Below are 19,974 nucleotides of genomic sequence, written 5' to 3'. Positions count from 1 at the left end.
CAAAAGCTGTCCACAAGCTTGTCCTTCTTTTCGTCTGATCCATCCTCAGCAGAGATTTGTCATAATAATTACGATCAATTAGCTTTGCGGTATTTTCATTGCACAAATTTTATCTTTATATTTTATCTCACATTTCTGTCATTTATCATTTCTGAATATTTTATATCATTCCGTGAACTGACATGGAAGATGGCGAAAGTACTCAATACACGAATTTGAAGTCTTTAGCTCAGGGTTATACGCATGGAAATTTCCACTTTGGCGATGCAGATTTTGTATATTTTTCTAAGCTTTTATCAGCTCACGCTTTTGAAAATTTGAATTCCAATACACCGTTTTGTGCTATTTGCCCCACGAGGTTCAAGGTTACGTGAGCTATTGTCTTTGGCATGTGTTTATGGGATTTCCCACATTGATGTCCAATTCCTGGAACTTGACTTTACCGCCCATTCCCTCCTAACCTTTGCCCTCAGTCAGACAACTTTCTGGTGCATGTGTCGTACTTGCTGCATCGAGGTCAGAATCTTCAGTCCCTTTTCCAGAACATGAATTCCGCACCTAGGGGTGATTACAACTTTTTCACCGATGCAGATAATGCAATGTAGTTGGGTTTACGGTATATCTTTTGTGACAGCAGGCGTGGAACTTTTCTGGCACTCTTGGTAATCAGAGCATTAAATCCCATTCTTAAATTGAAACATCACATAGACAAATGTGAAAACTTGTCAACATTATGAACATCCATCCATTTTTTGTATTGCTTATCCTCACCAGGTCTAGAGTGTGGCTATCCCAGTTGCGGCGTAATCCCTGAACTGGTCACGAGCCAATTGCAGGGTACATTCAGTGTAGACAAACAACCATTGACATATTTAATCAAATTCTGTTTTTTATTAAATAATCAAAGGCGAGCATAGTTACACAAGGCAATTGATATTTGTTTGATCCACACAGATGTGTCCAAGTCAACAGTGAAGAAACAACTTGAGGATGAATTACAAAGAAAAGGACACATTTGAGACAATCCACTGTGGTTTTGACCCCCATGATAATAACAATAATAATAATAATAATACAAATTTTATCTGTCTTTTCTTTATTTAATCAGAATGAATTATTGTCCGAAATGAAAACTCTGTAGTGTCTTACGGGCAACTACATTTGATGAATCGCACGTAAAAACACATTAAAAAATTATTTTTGACCTGACATTTCTTGGTAAGATAACAATATATTACAAACATATACATTATTATTTTTTTCATTTTTTTTTTTTTTTTACAATAAAATAACACAGTATGGTACCATTATTCGCTACCTAACGGTGATTATTAAAATAAACAGTAAATCAAACGTGTTGAATATGTTTCCCAAATGATTTTTAAACTCTTATCATTGCAATTACAGGGTCCATTATTAGTGATGTGACAATTTCAGTCAACTCGTAAAAAAATCTTTACAATAAAATATTCTGTGAGCCTTCACGACTCGAAAAACTGCATTCTGATTAAAGTTGTATTTTTGGAAGCTGTGCCGTGATTGGTCATTATCTGATCCTTAAGCAACTGTGATGTCATTTTCAGACAGAAGTGAGAAAATGGCCGCTCCCTGAGATGGCTAAAAACGGGTGGCTTTTACTGCATACTACATATTCCACAAATGCAATATTAATCAGAAGGCCACATTTCGACTCGTGGGTCTGCATAGAACAAATTATTGTAAAGATTTTTTTTTTTTTAAGTTTACTTCCCCTTTGAAGACACCAATTTACAATCCCACATTGATTGTAAACGGGCCAAAAATTTTGGTCATCAAAAGTCTTCCAATTGTTATCAGCCACTCCAAACCCATTTAAAAATGCAGCTATGACTCCACGGAACAACTTAAAACATGTTGAAAATATACTGAAATGTAATGCTAGGCTGAAATGTTCCCATTGAAAATGATCTCAGATGATACCTGCAATCGTCAACCAAAATATCTTAACATCAAACCAAACGATTGCATGTTTAGCTCATATTCTCTTAACAAAATGGTATAACGGAAGGTGTTGTGTTGTGCTGCTGACGTCACGTTAGGACTAGTATGCCTGACCAGTCTCCACCTGCAGCAGTCCCAAAACACCCGAATGGTCGGACAGCTTCACCCTGCGCTGGCTGGACAGACCCACGTTCTTGGCCAGACAATTCATAGCAGCTGGAGAGGACAAGAGAAAGCATTATTCTATCACTGTATTCAGTAGCATAAACATTTAATTTGTAGTAAAATATAATTTAGGACTCTTTATATATTTTTTTCGTTGCTTGAGTATCTCCAAAGGTTTGCCCCAAATGATGAGTGAGCGGCTAACGCAGCTAGCATTGCACACTTTAGCAAAAGGTCATATTTTACCCTATTACTGTGTAATTTGAGTAACATACAAATTCAATTAGTAGTAAAATAACATTTAGCACTCTTTATTTAGGCCTAATTCTAAAGTATTTCATCAGTCATATTTTTTAAGTAGCCTACAGTATTTTTTCTGGGTGCCTGAGTATCTCCAATAGGTTTGCCCCTAACACTGCAAAATATATATGACAAATAAAATATCTTGTAAAAAATAATGCGCCAATGATGGTTGAGCTGCACCAGTCAAATTATATAATCACTTATTGCTTATTTTTCTTTAAAGCGTGAAAATTATCAAATAAAAGGTCTGTTTTTCAAAAATGCTGGCGCTTAAATTGTCCTCCAATTCTTAAACGACTCATATATCACGGTCCAATTTAAGTCCCACATTTTATCTTTTATTATATATTTTATGATCTTTTGTTATTACACAAAATATGAAGTTGAGCCATGTAATTGGAGCGTGAATGTATTTATTTTGATTTTATTTTTGTATCTATGCGTGAGACAAACAAAAGTGAGTGAAACGGACCGGCATAAACATATTATCTCGGTTATGTTTTCGTGTGAGCGGGTCGCTTTTTTGTGTGACGCGACTACAAACATTTAAAGGCACATCCCCCATTTTGTTTTGTTTACATGATTCAAAGTGAGCGATAAGAAGACAGCATGTCAGACAGACAGACAGACAAAAGGCCCCCTAATAATAAGCAGCGGTTTCCGAAAGCTGGCACTAATGCTCAGCACATTTCTCACACGTGGCTCCTCCCCTGTCGAGTTGCTGATGGCTCCTCTTTTTTTGAAATGACGAGAGGGAGAGGAGTGTTGACAGCAACGTGACGTGACGTGGTGTGTTTGTGTGCGGATAAGAAGCGCGTGTCCGTTAGGATGCTTCTGCGCGTGGAGTACACAAAAAAAGGAAAGTGTCACACGTGGAGGAAGAAGAGCATCTATGGGCGGGGAATTCTGTCATCCAGGAGCACTTTGGGAACCTCTAAGGTTTAGCGAGGCCTTCCATGTGGAAGCTTTCCTTTCCCCCCCCGTCAGACAGATTTACACCTTAAACCCCCGCTGAGCAGTCACACTGAGACGCCTCTGTGTCCAAGGTGGAGCCTATCGAGCGACACACAAATATGTGTGCACGCGCACACGCCGCCGCTATTTTGACAGTAGAGCATGTTCTTTAATCTGTCAGGTGCCTTTTGAATTAGAGCAAGAGTGAAGTGCCTGAAGTAAAGTTAGTTTTGCGGGAAGAATAAGTGGGGGTCGATGGAAGGCCTCAGCCAAAAACCTTTGCAGCCCCGAGAGGATCGCGTTGGGCTTAACTCAAACTGGCATCACTTTAAAAAGCATCTTGTTTGAATCCGGCGCACATGTTGAGCAAAAAAGCGAGGGACTAATGAGTGAAGCGATGACATTTGATGAGGTGCCTCCTGCAAAGTGTTTCTTAACAGGTGGCCCTGATTGACAGACATTTTTCAGCACCTGTAATCATAATCATGCTCTGTATACTTGCTTATATATTTTGCAAACAAATCAAAGCTGTGTCGTGGGCAAATTTATTTTTCACATTTTTTGTTGGAACCTATCGTCTGTTATTTGCTGAAAATCTCACCTGCATTACATTGCAATCACCTTGAGGTATTTTGGTGCCAAGGAACTATGTTGAAATGAGTCGAGGAGCTTCATTGAGACAAATGCGGTGCTTTGTTCTAGGGCTTGGCAATTAAATCAAATATAATTGTAATTGTGATTTTGGCCAATTTGAAAAACATTATAATGGAAAAAAGACCATTAATGTGCAGAACGGCGAGTTGCATTTGAAGAAAGGACTCTGTATGGACCAGGTTGCTTGTGTAGCAAGCGTGTGACATGTCATTCTGCCCTCCCTAAGCGAGCTGCTTAATGACACCCCAGTTGGAGTTCACTGTAAAACTAAACACACAAAAATAATTGCACGCATTGCACATGTGAATGCAAGACATGTTTTGTTTGAAAAACATTGGTAGCACTGTAATGAATAATTAATATTCACACACAAACACTGCAGGAACAGTTAACATAACACTACTCAAAGGCACTTATAAAAAATTTGTTACCTATATTAATAGAGGTCAATCATAATTTTCTTCTTCTGCACTTTTTGTCACATTTTAAGGGTGTATTCCATACATTCATGGCACAATGTTGCTATGTTGTGGTGTTGTGATGCTGAGGATCGTCAAGTGAGTTGAGGAGGTTCATTTAGACATAAGTAGTGCTTTGAAGCCATCTTGTGGCATCTATAGTCAATTACAAACCTTTGGGGATGAGTGGGGGGGGCACATCAATTATTTGCAGATTTTTGCTATTTGTGGCAGGCCTTTGTACTTAACCTCCATAAATAGGGGGAGCTCATTTGTATTTATGAAATAAAAGCCCGATTTGATGTAAATCGAGTGCCTCACTTCAATGAAATTATCTGTATAAGGTGGTTGTTTGGCGGTACAGGAATTGGAAGAAACTGTTACAACAAGTGCATCATGACTTAATTAATTGCTAATCAGCTGCATAAATTTAATCTTGATACCCCTATCTCTCTCTCTCTCTCTCTCTATCTCCCTCTCTCTAAAAAAAGAAGTTTTAGGATTCCTTGCTCCATCCATCCATCCGAACAGGGTAATGTCACAGCCGATGCATTTTTGCAGTACAGTTCCTTATCCCTCCACTAGGTGGCAATGTGAGTTGTTCCTGCTGTCTTGTGTCGCGTCAGTTCGGATGGCAGGTTGGTTGACATCTTCCCTCGCGTGCTATTCCTGGCTGTTGTACTTGGCCACTCTAAAACCTGACGTTTCTGGATCTCGAACACACCCATTAACTCTGAAATGTACATTTTTTTTAAAGCTAATTTTATATTTTTACTTTTATATTTTACACTCAAATAAAACTGATATGACAGAGTATGTTTTTGTAGGTTTAAAATCACACCGTTCAGCAAATTTTACTCATAGATTGCTTTATATGTTCCTAAACATATCTTTGATGTTGATTTAAAAAAATGTCTTTATTTTTTTTCTAGCCCATCAGGTTTTTTTTACCTTTAAAAACTTAAGCAATATAGCGATATTTCAGAAAAATAAATACACCTGTCGCTTAAACTAACCCTTAATTTGTTTGTATTACTAAATATATTAGTACTACAAATTATTATTATTTTTTTTTTTTTTTATTATAAGCATTAGCAATAGCATTATTATAATTATGAAAATATGAGGTGCTAGAGAAAAAACAAGGGCAGATTTTGAATCAGACCATTTATATCTCTGATTAAAAAATGTAAAATGTGTTGACCAGTATAATTTGCAAATTTATGTTCACGCCAACCATGTCACACTGACAGGACGACAATGACCAAAATAAATAGAGGTACAGTATACAGCACTGTACATAAGAGGAAAAGAAGAGAGAGGGGGGGAAGAAGCTTAACCGACAAGACTTTCTCGTAGCTTGCCCTACTCTGCATTTGACCAACAATCACCACATCCGTGCTACAGGGATCAAGTATAATGCTCTCTGAGATCCTGTCAGCAAACACTAGCTTTACCGTGAGCTTTAAGCGACAAATATCACGCTAATCCAGGACGCCAGCGGGACTTACTCTGTCCATATTGAGTGTACTGGTAGCCCACTGCAGCCACAGCCGGGTCCACGCTGTAGTTGCTGGTGCTGTACGTTGGGGGACAGTAGGACTGGGAGGACGAAAGGCTGTCCACCGTCTTAATGGAGGCCTCCACCGAACGTTGGCTGCCGGGGGCTGACACAGCGTTAGGTGGAGGGGCTTCCAACATGCTGTGGAGCGGCGACACGGAGAAGTCGTGTTGAGGTTGGGAGGAAACGCAACTCGGGTTACTCAGGATGCTCATCACCTGCAAAAAGACAAGCAAAGGCTCATGTGGTCAGGGCATCAAATGAGGCTTCAAGGGGCATCTATGAGTGGACCCCACTCAATTATGATAATGAAATTGTGTTTCGTGTCAAGGTTATGTTTAAGGAATTCCCGGTTGTTTTAAGGGGAAGTCAAGATAAACAAATTCTTGACAATATGTTCTTTGCAGCCCCACTCATCTAAACATGGTATTTATATTTGTGGAATAAGAATTAAACAGCAAAATCCACCCATTTTTCGACCAATCATGGCTAAGCAGGTGAACATCACATTACCAAACTCAGAAAACCGGTGATCCATTGTGTCATCATATCGCCCTCGATCCACGCGTGTCTTGTCAAGGGGCTCATCTCACTTCTCTTAATTTCACCGTTCCTCGCTCTTCGTTCCTCCAAACACTCAACATATTGTACATATCGTATTCGCCACCATTTTAAGGAGTGTCTCAAATATCTTATCAAGGTGCGCGATTCCAGCATTGAGGGGACTCCACCAGCTAACTTAAAAATCCTCTGCAGAAGTCTTCCAGTTCCTTGATGGAGGCATATGATATGTGACATATGATATATGATACATTTAGGGAACCAAACATGAATGATTTGGGAATGGGTGATGAAGTAGACTGTGACGTGTGTTGACCCAATTACACAAACATTCTGCCTGTACTGCAACCAATTCATCTTAATTCTGTCAAGTGGCACTCAAAAATAAATGAAAAAGCACTATAATAATATAATTATATATATATATATATATATATATAATATTGTTATAGTGCTTAATTATTATAAAGACTTAAATGATGAACTCCATCTGTATATAGTTTCTTTTGAAAATTTGCATCAGAAAAAAAATGTTGAACCATGATCGCCTCCCTCAAATTTAATTCTTTAGTTTCTTTCTTAGGTTCAGAGCAGCAGGTCTGATTATTTTATTTTGCGGCAGCTAAGCTTCTCTCCAAAGTCAAGCAGCATGTGTTTTTCAGCCGACATCTCACAACCTCCCAGAATGATGGTCTAAATATATACGCTCATCCTTTTTGATTGGTTGACATTGGAGTCTGCCACTTGACAGTATGCCCAGTCAAAGGGCTTAATGACGCAAATTTTAATAGCGGCTGAGACTAATATTGACATTCAGCTTCACAACTTGCACTGTATAAATGTGAGCTGTAATGGAGATTAGATTTTTTTGTTGATTTTGTTTTGTTTGTATAACCTCGGAGCAAAACATCAAATGCACCCCAAATGCCCTGTGCAATAAATGATAATATGACTGTGAACTCCATATACGTCTTTTGTTTTATTACATTTAGTCTTCTCTTTGGATAGTAGTATATAAGTACGACGATGTATGACACATGAAACTATAACCATTTTTTTATTGGGAGTGTTCATTCTGACAGTGTAAATCCCTCAATAATAATTCCTATTTGTTTTCCCCTTTCAGTTGAATTTTACATGTATTTTGTAAAAAAAAAAACAAAAAAAAAAAAGAAAAAGGAAATCCCTCGATATTAATAACAAATTGTTTTCTCCTTTCAGTGGAATTTTACATGTATTTTGTAAAAAAAAAAAAAAAAAGAAAAAGAAAATCCCTCGATATTAATAACAAATTGTTTTCCTCTTTCAGTTGAATTTTACGTGTATTTTTTTTATTAATAAAAATTTGAAATCTTGCTCTCTTTTTTTTTTTGTTTACATAACACAAATCAAATTAGAGAAGGTTTGGCCATTTTACATCGACTATATAAATATGTGTGTGAGCGAGAGAGAACGCAGGGGGGGGGGGGGGGTAATATGTGTGAAGAGGCACCCCCGCACCCCCCCAGCCCACCTTATCTCAGGCCGACAGTTGTCTGGAAACATGAGCAGAGGCCTGAGCTAGCGAGGCAGGCAGGCCTGGGGATATGGATCAAAGACACACAGCCACAGAACCAAAGCAGCTCTGATCCCCCAACACTGAAACCAACTCCATTCTAGCCTTACTCGCCCTCTCTCTCTCTCTCTCTCTCTCACTCTATTTCTCACTCTTGCTCTCGCTCGCTCTCAGCCTAACATCAAATAGCAAGCCAGAGAGCTCCTCCACTCCAGCGCAGGCTTCTAAATCGTTTTCTCACAACAAACTGGAGAAAATGAGCTCTTCAGTTTTTTTTTTTCTTGTGTAACGCATTGACGTTTTGGGGTCACTGTAGGAAGTGATGATATGTTAGTCACCTTCAGTGACCTGATTTGAAAACGGTGTACTCACATCAGCTCCTTTTTTTTTCCGTGTGTGAAAGGGAAGCAATCATAATATTGCAAAGGTTTAAAGAAATGTGTTTTTTTTTCTCCGCAATGCTTTGAATTGGCATCAGTTGCCACATGAAAGCAAATATCCATTTCTCCCCTTTGAAAATGTGAAGAGGAGGCTCAAATGTGGAGTGTGACGTACATTTCAAATATAATATGGCTGTTTCAAATTGTGTTTACTGCATGTCAGGTGTTCAGGATGTCCATAGCTTCTGCGCTATTCAGAAAAGGAATCAGAGCCGTGCCGCAATCTCACGTAAACGCTTAAGAATGTAGTGAAAGGATGACGAGCAATGTAAATTCCGCTCACAGATGAATAGTCAGGGAATGGAAATGAATGAGTGTTACTGATTTCTCCCACATGAGACTTGTATGTTAAAACTCTCATTCACATGCAGTAAGCTTAATATGAGCAGCGGAGTAACTGCAGCCTTTTAAATTACTTATCCAACAAAACAGAAGAAAATACATACAAAAAATGATGTTTTTTTGGGGGGGCGGGGGACTTTGAAACTACTGAATCAAGTAGAGAGTAACTACGTTTTGAAATAATCTTTCTAAACAACAAAAAATCCTGCAAAGCTTCATATAGACATGTATAAATCATTTTACCAGCAATGTAATCTGTAGTTGCTAATATAATGAAATCATTTAACCAAGACCTGAGCTCCCGAATTAGAAATGTGGTTGCATAATACTTTACATTGCAATGACTAATGAAAAAGAACACAAAAGACGTAAATTCATTACGATAAATATAAATCAAGAAGGCCTTTGTCAGAAATGGTGTGCTTGCTTGATGATCAGTAACAGTGCAACCCAGTTAAAAAAAAATGACTCATTTTATACCTCGCAAGTTTTGGAATTCCTGCATTAAAAAAATGTTGACTATCTTGACATCAGTTTTACTCACCGTTCCAAGTGGACAGAAACTGTTATGGCCTTCTCCAACAGAAATAATTGTATTTTATTGTTGAAGGAGCCTAATGGCCAAGTGTAATGCAAGCAGTCAAAGCTACTCGCAAGTAAACCAATAACCATAACAATATGCAGTATATATAATGCAACCTCTCTGTATGGTAATCCCTAGTGTAAACCAAGACTGCGTTCTTTAGGGATAGAGATTTTACTAAATGAAGGGAGCCATGTCCCTTGATATACACGCGCTGTTCTTTTTGTAGTATTAAGCCCCTACAAAACGATTAAACACATGCTGTAGAGACACCTCTGTTATCCCCAACTCCCCGCAACAACAGCAAATCCTTTTTTTGTCAGAAATCCTCACCTCCCCTGTCTTGTCAATGAAAATTGGATGAACGTAGGTCTGGCAGCTTTGGGGAAAACGAGATGAAAACTGCAAATCAAATAAATGGACGATGAGAGTAATTGTTGGGATTTGTGGAGGTCATGTTTTGGCGTTTGCACTGTGGTAACAGTTTTCAGGTTTTACTTAATTACGTCCAGTTTTGTTTTAAGCCACCGAAATTAGTTCTTTCTGCCACAGACCTTGAAAATTTGGACTAATTTATTATTTTTTTCGTGCTTGTGTGATTTATTCATTTATTTTTAATTATTTAGATATATATATATATATTTGGGGGTGGGGTTGTTACAACCCCAGCCGCTTTCAGCAAAGTAAAAAGGTTTAAACTAATTTATTTTCTTTATGGAGCACTTTTACAATCAATTACCTCAATGTAAGGTGAACTTTTTAATTTTGCGGGGCAATAATTTCTATTCATTCATTTATTGCAGGTTAATCCCAAGGAGTTTTTATTACGTTTTTATTAAACAATCAGAATAATACTGCATAACGAATGAACAATTTTTTATTTTCTTTATTGTATAATCAATAATTAAAAGCTCAAGTTAAAAAAAAAAAGATAAAAGTCAAAAGCAAAATTTAGGACTCTATTGTGAAAGCAAATATGTTACTGATATTATAAAATTTGATACTATGTAAATATATTTTTAACCTCATGGGACACGCCTCCTTCTTAGCAAGTAGATTTTTTTTCTCCAGAGACTTCTTACTTTGCCCGCTCTTATGTTGGTCAAAGTTGGATGTTCTCCACTTAAATCCATTTCAAACCAGACATCTGTGAACAGTGGACTCGACCACCCAAAGCTTACTTCCCATGTTAAACATGCTAACCATGCCTTAGGTTAGCTTAGCAATTAGCATTGCTTCTCCAAATTTCCTCATCATCCCTTCATGAGAACGATACCTGTCAGAAAAGAAGTGTAGCGTATTCACATCCACAGGGGCGATGATTACTGACTTAAGAGCGACTCCGCAACAAGTTCAAAGCTCATTGCTTCTTGTAGTTTCCTGTGACAGCGTAAGTAGCACCAAGCTTCTTGAGCCTCGACCTTTGCCTGGCATGTTGCTCTGCTTTAACGTGTGTGCGTCCACTGCAGTAACACTTTTTGCGACCGTCAATCTCAGTTTTGCTATTCAACGTGATCTGATGAGAGACAAATTCCAAATGCTACGATGCAAAACTGCGATCTTTGGGTTTGTGAAGAACTTATATCCAGCCTAACTTCCTCTAGAGCCTTCCAGTCCACCTAACTTCCCATCCATCAAGGCCCACCAACAACATCCAGAACATTGCAGATTCCATTTAAGGTTTTTCAATTATGAAAATTGATGTTTAAGATTTACCTGTGGGGAAAGCCCGGTGCTGACCGGGTTGACGTGGCTGCTTGGTGCAGATGTCATGAAGGTGTCCGAGTAGCCAGAAAAGCTGTGGCGATTCGACGCTAGGCCATAGGTGGAACTGCTGTCATTGCTGGATAGACCACTCTGGTGAATAGTGGAGGGAGGTAGCGGTTGGGGACGGTGAACTGTACCTCCGCCATCTGAAAAGATAAATAGCCAGTTACTCAACTTGCCCTACAATTGCACTAACCCACCTGATGAACCAATCAAAAATGTCACAAAAAGTATACATTTTGAAATGATCAGGATCTTGTCTCAATGTATTCTATCTATTAATCTATCTCATGTATTTATTTGAACACAGAGCTATTGCGCTGTTATACAAACTCCAAAAGGTGGATTCACGTTATTAGGTTAACTCAGGTGGTTGCAAACTACGGCCCGGGGGCCACATGTGGCCCGTTAGACGTTTTAATCCGGCCCGCCGAACTTGAAAAAAATTAAATGAATCAACCTTGTTAATGTTTTCTTTTCAAAGACATATATTCTTGTAATGCTTTTGTTCACGTTCATTTAAAATTAATAGTATTTTTTTTTCTCCGATGAGGTGAGGTTACCAAAACATTGCATCCATCTGCTTGTGGTCCGGCCCCTCTGTCAAATTTTAGAACTCATTGTGGCCCGCCAATCAAAAAGTTTGCCCACCCCTGGGTTAAGTGGACCTTCTGCCATCTAGTGGAAGAGAGTGTAATTGTTCTGCTCGTCACTATACATCACAGGCATAAATAGATGAACAATGACTGCACTATTTGATTTATTAAGTGGATCATTTCCTCCGTCATACCTGATGATCTCTCATGGACCACCCAATTATCTTAAAAATCCACTGGGTGCAAAAAAAAAAACACTTAAGGATATAAATCTCAATATTGTTGTATCTTTCCATGTATGTTTTGAGTGATTTGATGAATTTGGAATTGATTTAAGGACAATAATATTTCAAGATGAACCCAAATAAGGTAATATTTGTAAAAAAAAGACACTGCTATGGAAAGTCAAACAACAACATCCTGACTGTACAGACATGCATCACTGTTCAATCTACTCCATTCTACCCTCCATCGTGAAAGAAAGCATTTAGTGACATTGAAAATGGTCTCTGACATAGAGATACTTGACACCCCAAATGCTGAGGATTCCAACATCCTTACCAAGAAGTAGCCAAAAGGTCACCCTCTCATTCTCATCCGACAATGTCAACAAGCGTCAGTATCTCCACAATTAATCAAAGTCTTTTCACAATCAGCAATTTGGGGCTGGGGGGTTGGGATAGAGCCTCGTCCCCTTCAAGGAGTAGATTGGTGCTGTTCTATCATGATAGTTTCCCCTCAATCCCTCCTAACCAGGAAAATGATGTTGCTATGCCCTAGAAGCAGTTTACAATGTCAGCATACTGAGTTTATACTGTAGGTCTCAGCTTCTGCTCATTTGTCAGCACATGTCATGCAGATGCCTTTCCATGCATGGTTAGGGTTTGAAAATCACCTCTTCTGGATGAACCACATTTTGGAGGGGTTGTACTTGAGTCCCTCACAAAACACATATGGAAACCCAATTCGTTCACCTTCCTTGGAAGGCTGTCAGTATTCGCTACAATTTATCAGCCTTACATTCGTAGAAGATAAAATGTGCAGCTCTACCTTGGGACAAAATATTGCTTGGGTAGCTGGAGTCTGCCAGTTGGTATGTCGGAAGTGTTGGCATTCCCGTAGGGGGAAATCCGCTAGGCAACAGATGGTTGAAAGCTGTTAGCTGACTGGCACCTGCTTGTTTTCGCCACCTGGCCCTGCGATTGCTGAACCACACCTGTGAGGTAACATATAAGAACAGGACAGGATCAGTGTCACCGAGCATACTTTCCAACCAATCAAAAATATTTGCGTGACCCTGACGGGACAAAAATGCTTTCCAAGGTTGTCCTTGGAGTGGTCTCCATTTTTGCCTTGACTACAGTTTACACAGATGTTATTGGCTGGATCGGATCAGCAAATATTTAGCATAATTTGCCAATCGATTAAAGACATAATTATTCAGATTACAAAAAATAAGACATTACAGCAAACACAATCTCGTTCACTCCAGGGACGTTCTGTGCTGCCATCGGTAATAATCCAAGGTTTCTCAGAATATAGCCTACAGTCAGGTTTTTTTTTTTTTAAATTGTGGAGTTCAGGTGCTTCCAAATCTATTTTATTATTATTATTATTATTATTATTATTATTATTATTATTATTACCCACTCCCACATCACCCCTCTCTTTTTACCATATATTGAATGTCTCTCAGCGTTTTGGGGAGAATTCTTGGGGTTTAATAATTATTTTTTTTAATGCATTTCAATGGGTATTAACACATTTTTGCTATTTGTGAGCCAGGCTGGTTCCAATTCCCACAACTATCAAGAGCCGACTGTTAGTAAACAAGTTCTCTCACTAAATAGATTGAGCTGATCATTTGAATCAGGTGTGTTGTAGCAGGGAAAAATACAACGGACTGGATGGATGGACTTGGAGAGCCCTGGTATAGACACAACATACTTCACATTCACTACTTAAGCAATTTCGAGTTTTCAGTAACGTGTAATTAATGAGCATGTACAGTATCACGTACATTGAGCAACTAAGGGGCTGAAGTTCATGCTTGGCCAAAGACTTTAAACAAGTCTGCGCTGTGTTGTATTACCTGCACTCGCGCCTCAGTGAGTTTAGTCATCTGGGCCAGCTCTTCTCTGGTGTAAATATCGGGGTAGTGAGTTCTTTCGAAAGCCTTCTCCAGTTCTTCCAGCTGCTCGGCTGTAAACGTGGTGCGACTCCTGCGCTGTTTCCTCTTGAGGGGGAGATCAGGCTCCGACTCCACATCTGACACTTCATCCATTCGACTGCCTGTTCAATCAATTCACAATATTGCTTAAAACACTGAGCGAGAAAATTAGCTGAGGTAATTTTAATTTTTTGGCTTCATATTTGCTTCATGCTCTATATTATTCTAATTGAGAGCCTTAATGGTGTTTCAGATACGTCCTAAAACTGCTAAATCCCAGCCATTCCACGTTTCAATTGGTGTTCCTCAAGGCTCTGTCCTCAGCCCATTCTTGCTGATCTCACTTTTGGCAAAAGTGTAGAGCGTCTAATTTAGAGTAGAATCAAAAAAATTCAGGGGTAGTGACAATGTGATGTATAGGTGCAGAAGTATATTGCCAAAATTAATGTAGTAAAAGAACATAAATTTGAAACAGAGTGGAGAAATGTGCGCATGGTTCAAGCAAATAATACAATAGTGAAACACATCTGAAAATGTGGATTAGGCGATTAAAAATTTGAAAAAAGATATTGTTTGCTGTTAATCTGCTGGAATCAATCAATCAACTTTATTTGTAGAGTACTTATTATACATCACCTTGGAACTTAAAGTGCTTCAAATGGTTTAAAAAAAATACTGTATTACACACACTTTCTTGCACTCGACTAATACTTTAATAATAATATTTAATAGTAACATTTTTTACATAAACTAAAGAAAACTATTTAAAAAAATAAAAAAACATTTATGAAAAATTACAAACCACTAAACCCCACAAACCCACTCTTAAAACTCACAAGAGTCAAATGAAACACAAACTTGAATTAAAAAAAAAAATCCAAACTTTTATAACCCTGCTCTAAATCTCAGAAAAAAATGGTATAAAGGTATAAAAAAAAAAGTGATGATTCCAAAAGTGCTTTCACACTACTATCAGGAAAAAAAAAACATACTAATCATAATCACAACCATAATAAATATCATAATAATGATAATAAACATCCAATCACATAAGTCAGTAATAGAACACTATCGTTTTCCTGGTACCTTTTTGCCTTGACACGCAGAAATGTTTCTAAGCAGCAATGCTGACAAAATGAAGATCATTCATTGGGATGATCTATTGTCACTTAGAGCAGAAAAGCTGCGGCTCCTTCGCATAAAGTTTGACAGCCTAGTGGATGGGGAAGGAGAAGAGGGAGCAGGGCTCCTCTTTTCAAATTATAATAGGAAGCAGAGATTAGAGTGAAAACGACGCTCAGAGCCGATAGACAGGCTCAACCTTTCATTGGTCTTATTAGGAAGCGCTATGCCGTTTCACACACATGTTGCAAATATGCTGCTGCAGAATAACAATGGTACGAACAACCGCACCGACTTGTCGCAGCGAGAATATGATTAGTATAGCGTTCATTTTATTCAAATCCCTGCCTTTGTGTGCAGTGACAAAAACTTGAAATCGGGCGGGGGGGAAGAGCACATCTAATTCATTTAGAGCTGCAAATTGCAGCCAAAACCATTTATTCATTGTTTTTTTTTCTAAAATGGAACACTCTGATTAACTAATGATGATAACATTAATTCAATTTTATTGTTAGAGTTAACATCACCAAATTAATTTGAGGTTATGTAATTGAGACGCAGAATGAATACTAAGACAGAGAAAGTCCTCTGTTCCTCTGTGGCAACAGCTTTGTTTTGTTAATCTTTTCCAATATGGCAAGGCTAAAAGATGCTGTCTTGAAAAAAAAAAGAAAAAAAAAAGAAGTCCAATATTTAACAAAGTACGTTGTTGAGTTTGACTCCACAGATCTATGGTGCTGCTTTTGGGTATTTTGAAAATATAAGATTGATTGATTAGTCCCTCGCATTTAAAACTGATCGTTGTGATCTCTGAAAAGCCACACAAGGAATATTAGATACAGCTCTTATGTTGAAAAGGATTCAATTGTGCAGATGGTCAAAATGTGGCTGTTAATGTGCAGTTTGATACATAATAGCATTTTTCTCGACTTAACTTTTTTCATTGAGCACATTAGATAAAATGTGTCGTACACAAAGTAAAAATCAAAATCCGGTAAAAGAATACATTAATAAATCAAAAACAGTAACCACAATAAATCGCTGCAACAATGCTGAGTCTCACCTTAACAGCACGAAACAAACCATTTGGTTGTATTTTTGATTTTATTCCTCAAGCGCGAGTCTTTTTTTTTTTTTTTTTTAATTCCTCGGCAACACAAAAGAAAGTTGATCCTGATGCCCAATCTTTTTTGCCCCAAGGACCAATTTCCACATACTAATAAAAACCAAAAGGCAAAATGCAAGAGAAGGTTATGTAAGATCACATGTACCCGCAATTGCGACATATGGAGATGAAATGTCAAGTCAGCCTTTTTCTAAACCTTTGGGTTTCTGTTGGAAGACCCAGGACAAGACTGGTTAGGAATCCAGTGAATAGATGGGGATATAATGAAGTGGAGCCAAGCTGTCACGGTCCTGGAGGCTCTTTAGACGTCTCAGGGGTCAGTTGCCACTGCTTCACTTAAAAAGAGAGCCATGAGTGTCCTCCAGGCTTTCAGTAGAAATAGCAAACGCACCTCAGGGGGTTGTCAGGCCACAAGGCCACAAGCAAGCAAGACCTCGGCAAAGTCTTGAGTAGTGCCCCGAGGGAATCTTTCATAAGCATGGGGTCAGGCAATGACAATGAAGAACATGCAATTAAAATTTAACATTTATATGACATCATTTCAATTGAGAACGGCCGTTAAAGTGTTTTTTTTTTCATTGAACTAATTGGGGGAATTAAATTAGTTTGTATTTATTAGCTATTATAATATTACAATTATGCAGCCTAGACTGATTGCTAGCCAATCAGAGGGCACCTCTAAACAAACAAGCATTCACAATCACATTCACATATAATTCCCTATTTTCATAGACAGGCGCACATGTGCTTTATGTATTAATAAGAATAATAATAATAATAATAATAATAATAATAATAAAATTTGATTTGGAAGCGCCTTTCAGGACGCTGTAAAATACAAGAGTAGACACTGAAACTGATACATCTTCATTTTCGTCCCAAGGAAAGTGAGTTGGTGACAGAAAGTAGACTAGACTTGCAACCATTTCTAAAACCAGGTCGAAGTTGTGGCACAGGTGGCGTAATGTGATTTTGGTGGATATAATTCAGCCACAGGCAGATTTTCGGATTTGATTTCATTTATTTACTTTTAAAAGCAGCCCCTGTACCTTGACACAACTGGTGTGTGGGGGGGGACTGACTTGTGCTGCAAATTAAAACGGGGCCTCGAGGGACAATTTATAGTATTTAACAAAACTAACATGTACTGTTGTTTTTTGGAATGTGACAGGACTACTTTGAGAAAACCAACACAATCCCAGAGAGAATCTACATACTCATACTCCACAGGACCAAACTGAGGTCCGAATCACGCAGCATTGGCAGAATTTTGAAGCCAACGATAACCAATAGTCCATCCAATATCAAACAATTCTTTGAACAATGAGGTGTGACAAAAGTGAACATTGCAGCGGAACATAAGTTCAGTGTTATGCAGAGAAAACACTTTGATCACATCTGCAGAATACCAGACCATAGACTCATCAAATTAATGGTCCTTGGCACAATTAAAAGTTGAAACAAATGTGGAAGAGCTATGAGAGAATGGTTCGATAACATCAAGGCGCTAGAAGGGTGTTTAGCAAACTATTTTTTTTTTGCAATGGACAGAGACAAGTGAAGGAAAATTGTGGACTCTCTATCAACACCCACAAACATGGAACTATGGATATTAAGGCCATTCAAAGAAGTCATTATTATTATTGTTTTTTTTTTTTCACTGATTGCCTTGGAGAACTTACATAGTGAGGTGTGAGCATTGACTCAAATGGATGTTGACTCAAATATGGTTCTGTGCTTTGTAATAGGCCACACATGTATAGAACACAACCCTAATGGATGCCGTTATTGCATCCTCTATATCAGGGGTGGGCAAACTTTTTGATTGGCTGGCCACAATGGGTTCTAAAATTTGACAGAGAAGCCGGACCAGGAGCAGATGGATGGAGTGTTTTGGTAACCTCAATTCATCGGAGAAAAAAAAAATACATTTAATTTGAAATGAAAGTGAACAAAAGCATTACAACAATATATGTCTTTGAAAAAAACCACAGTATTTAGAAAGTACAACATTAACAAGCTTTATTCATTTAATTTTTTGGCGGGCCGGATTAAAACGTTTAACGGGCCGCATGTGGCCCCCCGGGCCGTCATTTGCCTTCGCCTGCTCTATATATACATTTACTCTTTAGCTCCGTCAGAGTGACAAACAACAATCTGTCTTACAAAAATTCAGGTTCGTTGATTTTTTTTTTTTTCTTGCTGCACAATATTTGAGATTTGACTTACAAATTTTCAAGCTTTCAAACGAGGCCCAAGTGTTCTAATTTATTCCGACAAAGCAACCCTCCACTTGGCAACAAAAGTCTCACCATCAACAAAACCTGCGCCACGACGCTCCCATTGTTTCACTTCACCATTGTTCCTGCCTTTGTGGCAGTGCGCCTCTATTTAGAGTCTAAATTTTAGACCCAACACATGAAGCAAAAGTGTATCGTAAGCAAGCAGCACTATGCAGATTTACAGTGATGAGTTAATACGTGCCAGCAGATTTAGGAACTTTGCTCTGAATTATCTTGGTGGGGTGGAAAAATATTTGGAAAATCACAACTTTTGTAACCTCACTCACACAACAGCACCAACAACACATCTAGTTGCCTTAAAAGATGTGTGTAAAGGCAAACTATGTGCACTAAGGATATAGTCTATATTATATTTAAGTGGCATTGAACTAAATCCGGCCCACACAAAGATGCTGGCTTGTTGTGGGCATTATGTCTTAGCAAACTGCTAGTAAATGCAAAGTCTTGATCTCCTTTCCTCCTTGGACTCTTGCATGCTCACGTCTTTATTTAGTAGATAAAAAAAAATAGCCGTAAACAAAAAAAAAAAAAAAAATGTTACTATTAATAAACAGTGATATGTATTAGAGCTGTGAGCAAATATGATAAGAAGAGGCCCGCCGAAGATATGCTTGACACTGCCGCGGGCTTAAAGGAAGCAATAGCGGAGCGTTTTTAAGAGAAATAAAATCGTTTCATTGTGAGAGATCGGGAATTGAGAATTCAATGATATGTGCCTGCTGGCTAAAACGCTTTGGGGTGGACTCACTTAGCGATTGATAGGTAGGTCACGAGCGTATTTCCGAAAAGGAGAAAAATTATTCAAGATCAGAGAGTAGAGGACAGTATTTCACATATACGGTAATTCAGTATTTCAGCATCGACACATCCATCCCGGACTACGTATTCTGGTTCGTGTCATGACATGAGCTGGCATCTTATACACCTGAATAACAGAGAAAAGGCTCAAAACGCGAACACCCTGGACGACCATCGCAACATGCATAGTTTGAGCAACATTGCACGTAAATATAGGAAAACAGAAAAAGTGCAGTTATACAAAATTTAAATAATAAGTACACATAGTTTAAAAAATGGTGCCTAAAAGTGTAAAAGCAAGCTTATTTTAAAGAATAAATATAAATGTATTATACTTTCAAGTTAAATACTACTGAACTTTAACTTTACTTCATTTTCTTGGTAATGCTTGAGAAGATGTTTTCATTTGTTCGTATAATGTACGCTCAAATGTATTTCTAAAGAAAGGCCGCGCACCACACTTTGAGAACCACTGATGAAAGAATTGAAAATCCAGCGAGATTATACTGAAAGTCCTCTGCGTGTTTGTGTAAATG

The 19,974-nt window shown here is 38.2% G+C and overlaps 1 protein-coding gene across 2 annotated transcripts in view; it reads right to left on the bottom strand.

Annotated features, from left to right (window-relative positions):
* Window positions 1-871: 871 nt before the first annotated feature.
* The window catches only part of LOC148339891 (paired box protein Pax-7-like), a 31,253-nt gene continuing 12,150 nt past the window's right edge, over window positions 872-19,974 (bottom strand). For both annotated transcript variants that reach the window (XM_088289297.1, XM_088289298.1), the window contains exons 5-9: window positions 14,012-14,211; window positions 12,970-13,135; window positions 11,273-11,469; window positions 6,026-6,293; window positions 872-2,196 (exon numbers count right to left, since the gene is read on the bottom strand). In XM_088289297.1, the coding sequence (XP_088145423.1) occupies window positions 2,081-2,196; window positions 6,026-6,293; window positions 11,273-11,469; window positions 12,970-13,135; window positions 14,012-14,211 (947 nt within the window). In that variant the 3' untranslated portion in view covers window positions 872-2,080. The remainder of the gene's footprint in view (window positions 2,197-6,025; window positions 6,294-11,272; window positions 11,470-12,969; window positions 13,136-14,011; window positions 14,212-19,974) is intronic.

This window comes from Idiotropiscis lumnitzeri, chromosome 3 (genome assembly GCF_059441095.1).
Source record: "Idiotropiscis lumnitzeri isolate Australia: NSW breed Sydney's pygmy pipehorse chromosome 3, RoL_Ilum_1.0, whole genome shotgun sequence".
In the NCBI taxonomy this organism is placed as follows: Eukaryota; Metazoa; Chordata; class Actinopteri; order Syngnathiformes; family Syngnathidae; genus Idiotropiscis; species Idiotropiscis lumnitzeri.
This window is presented reverse-complemented; position numbering and strand designations above follow the sequence as displayed.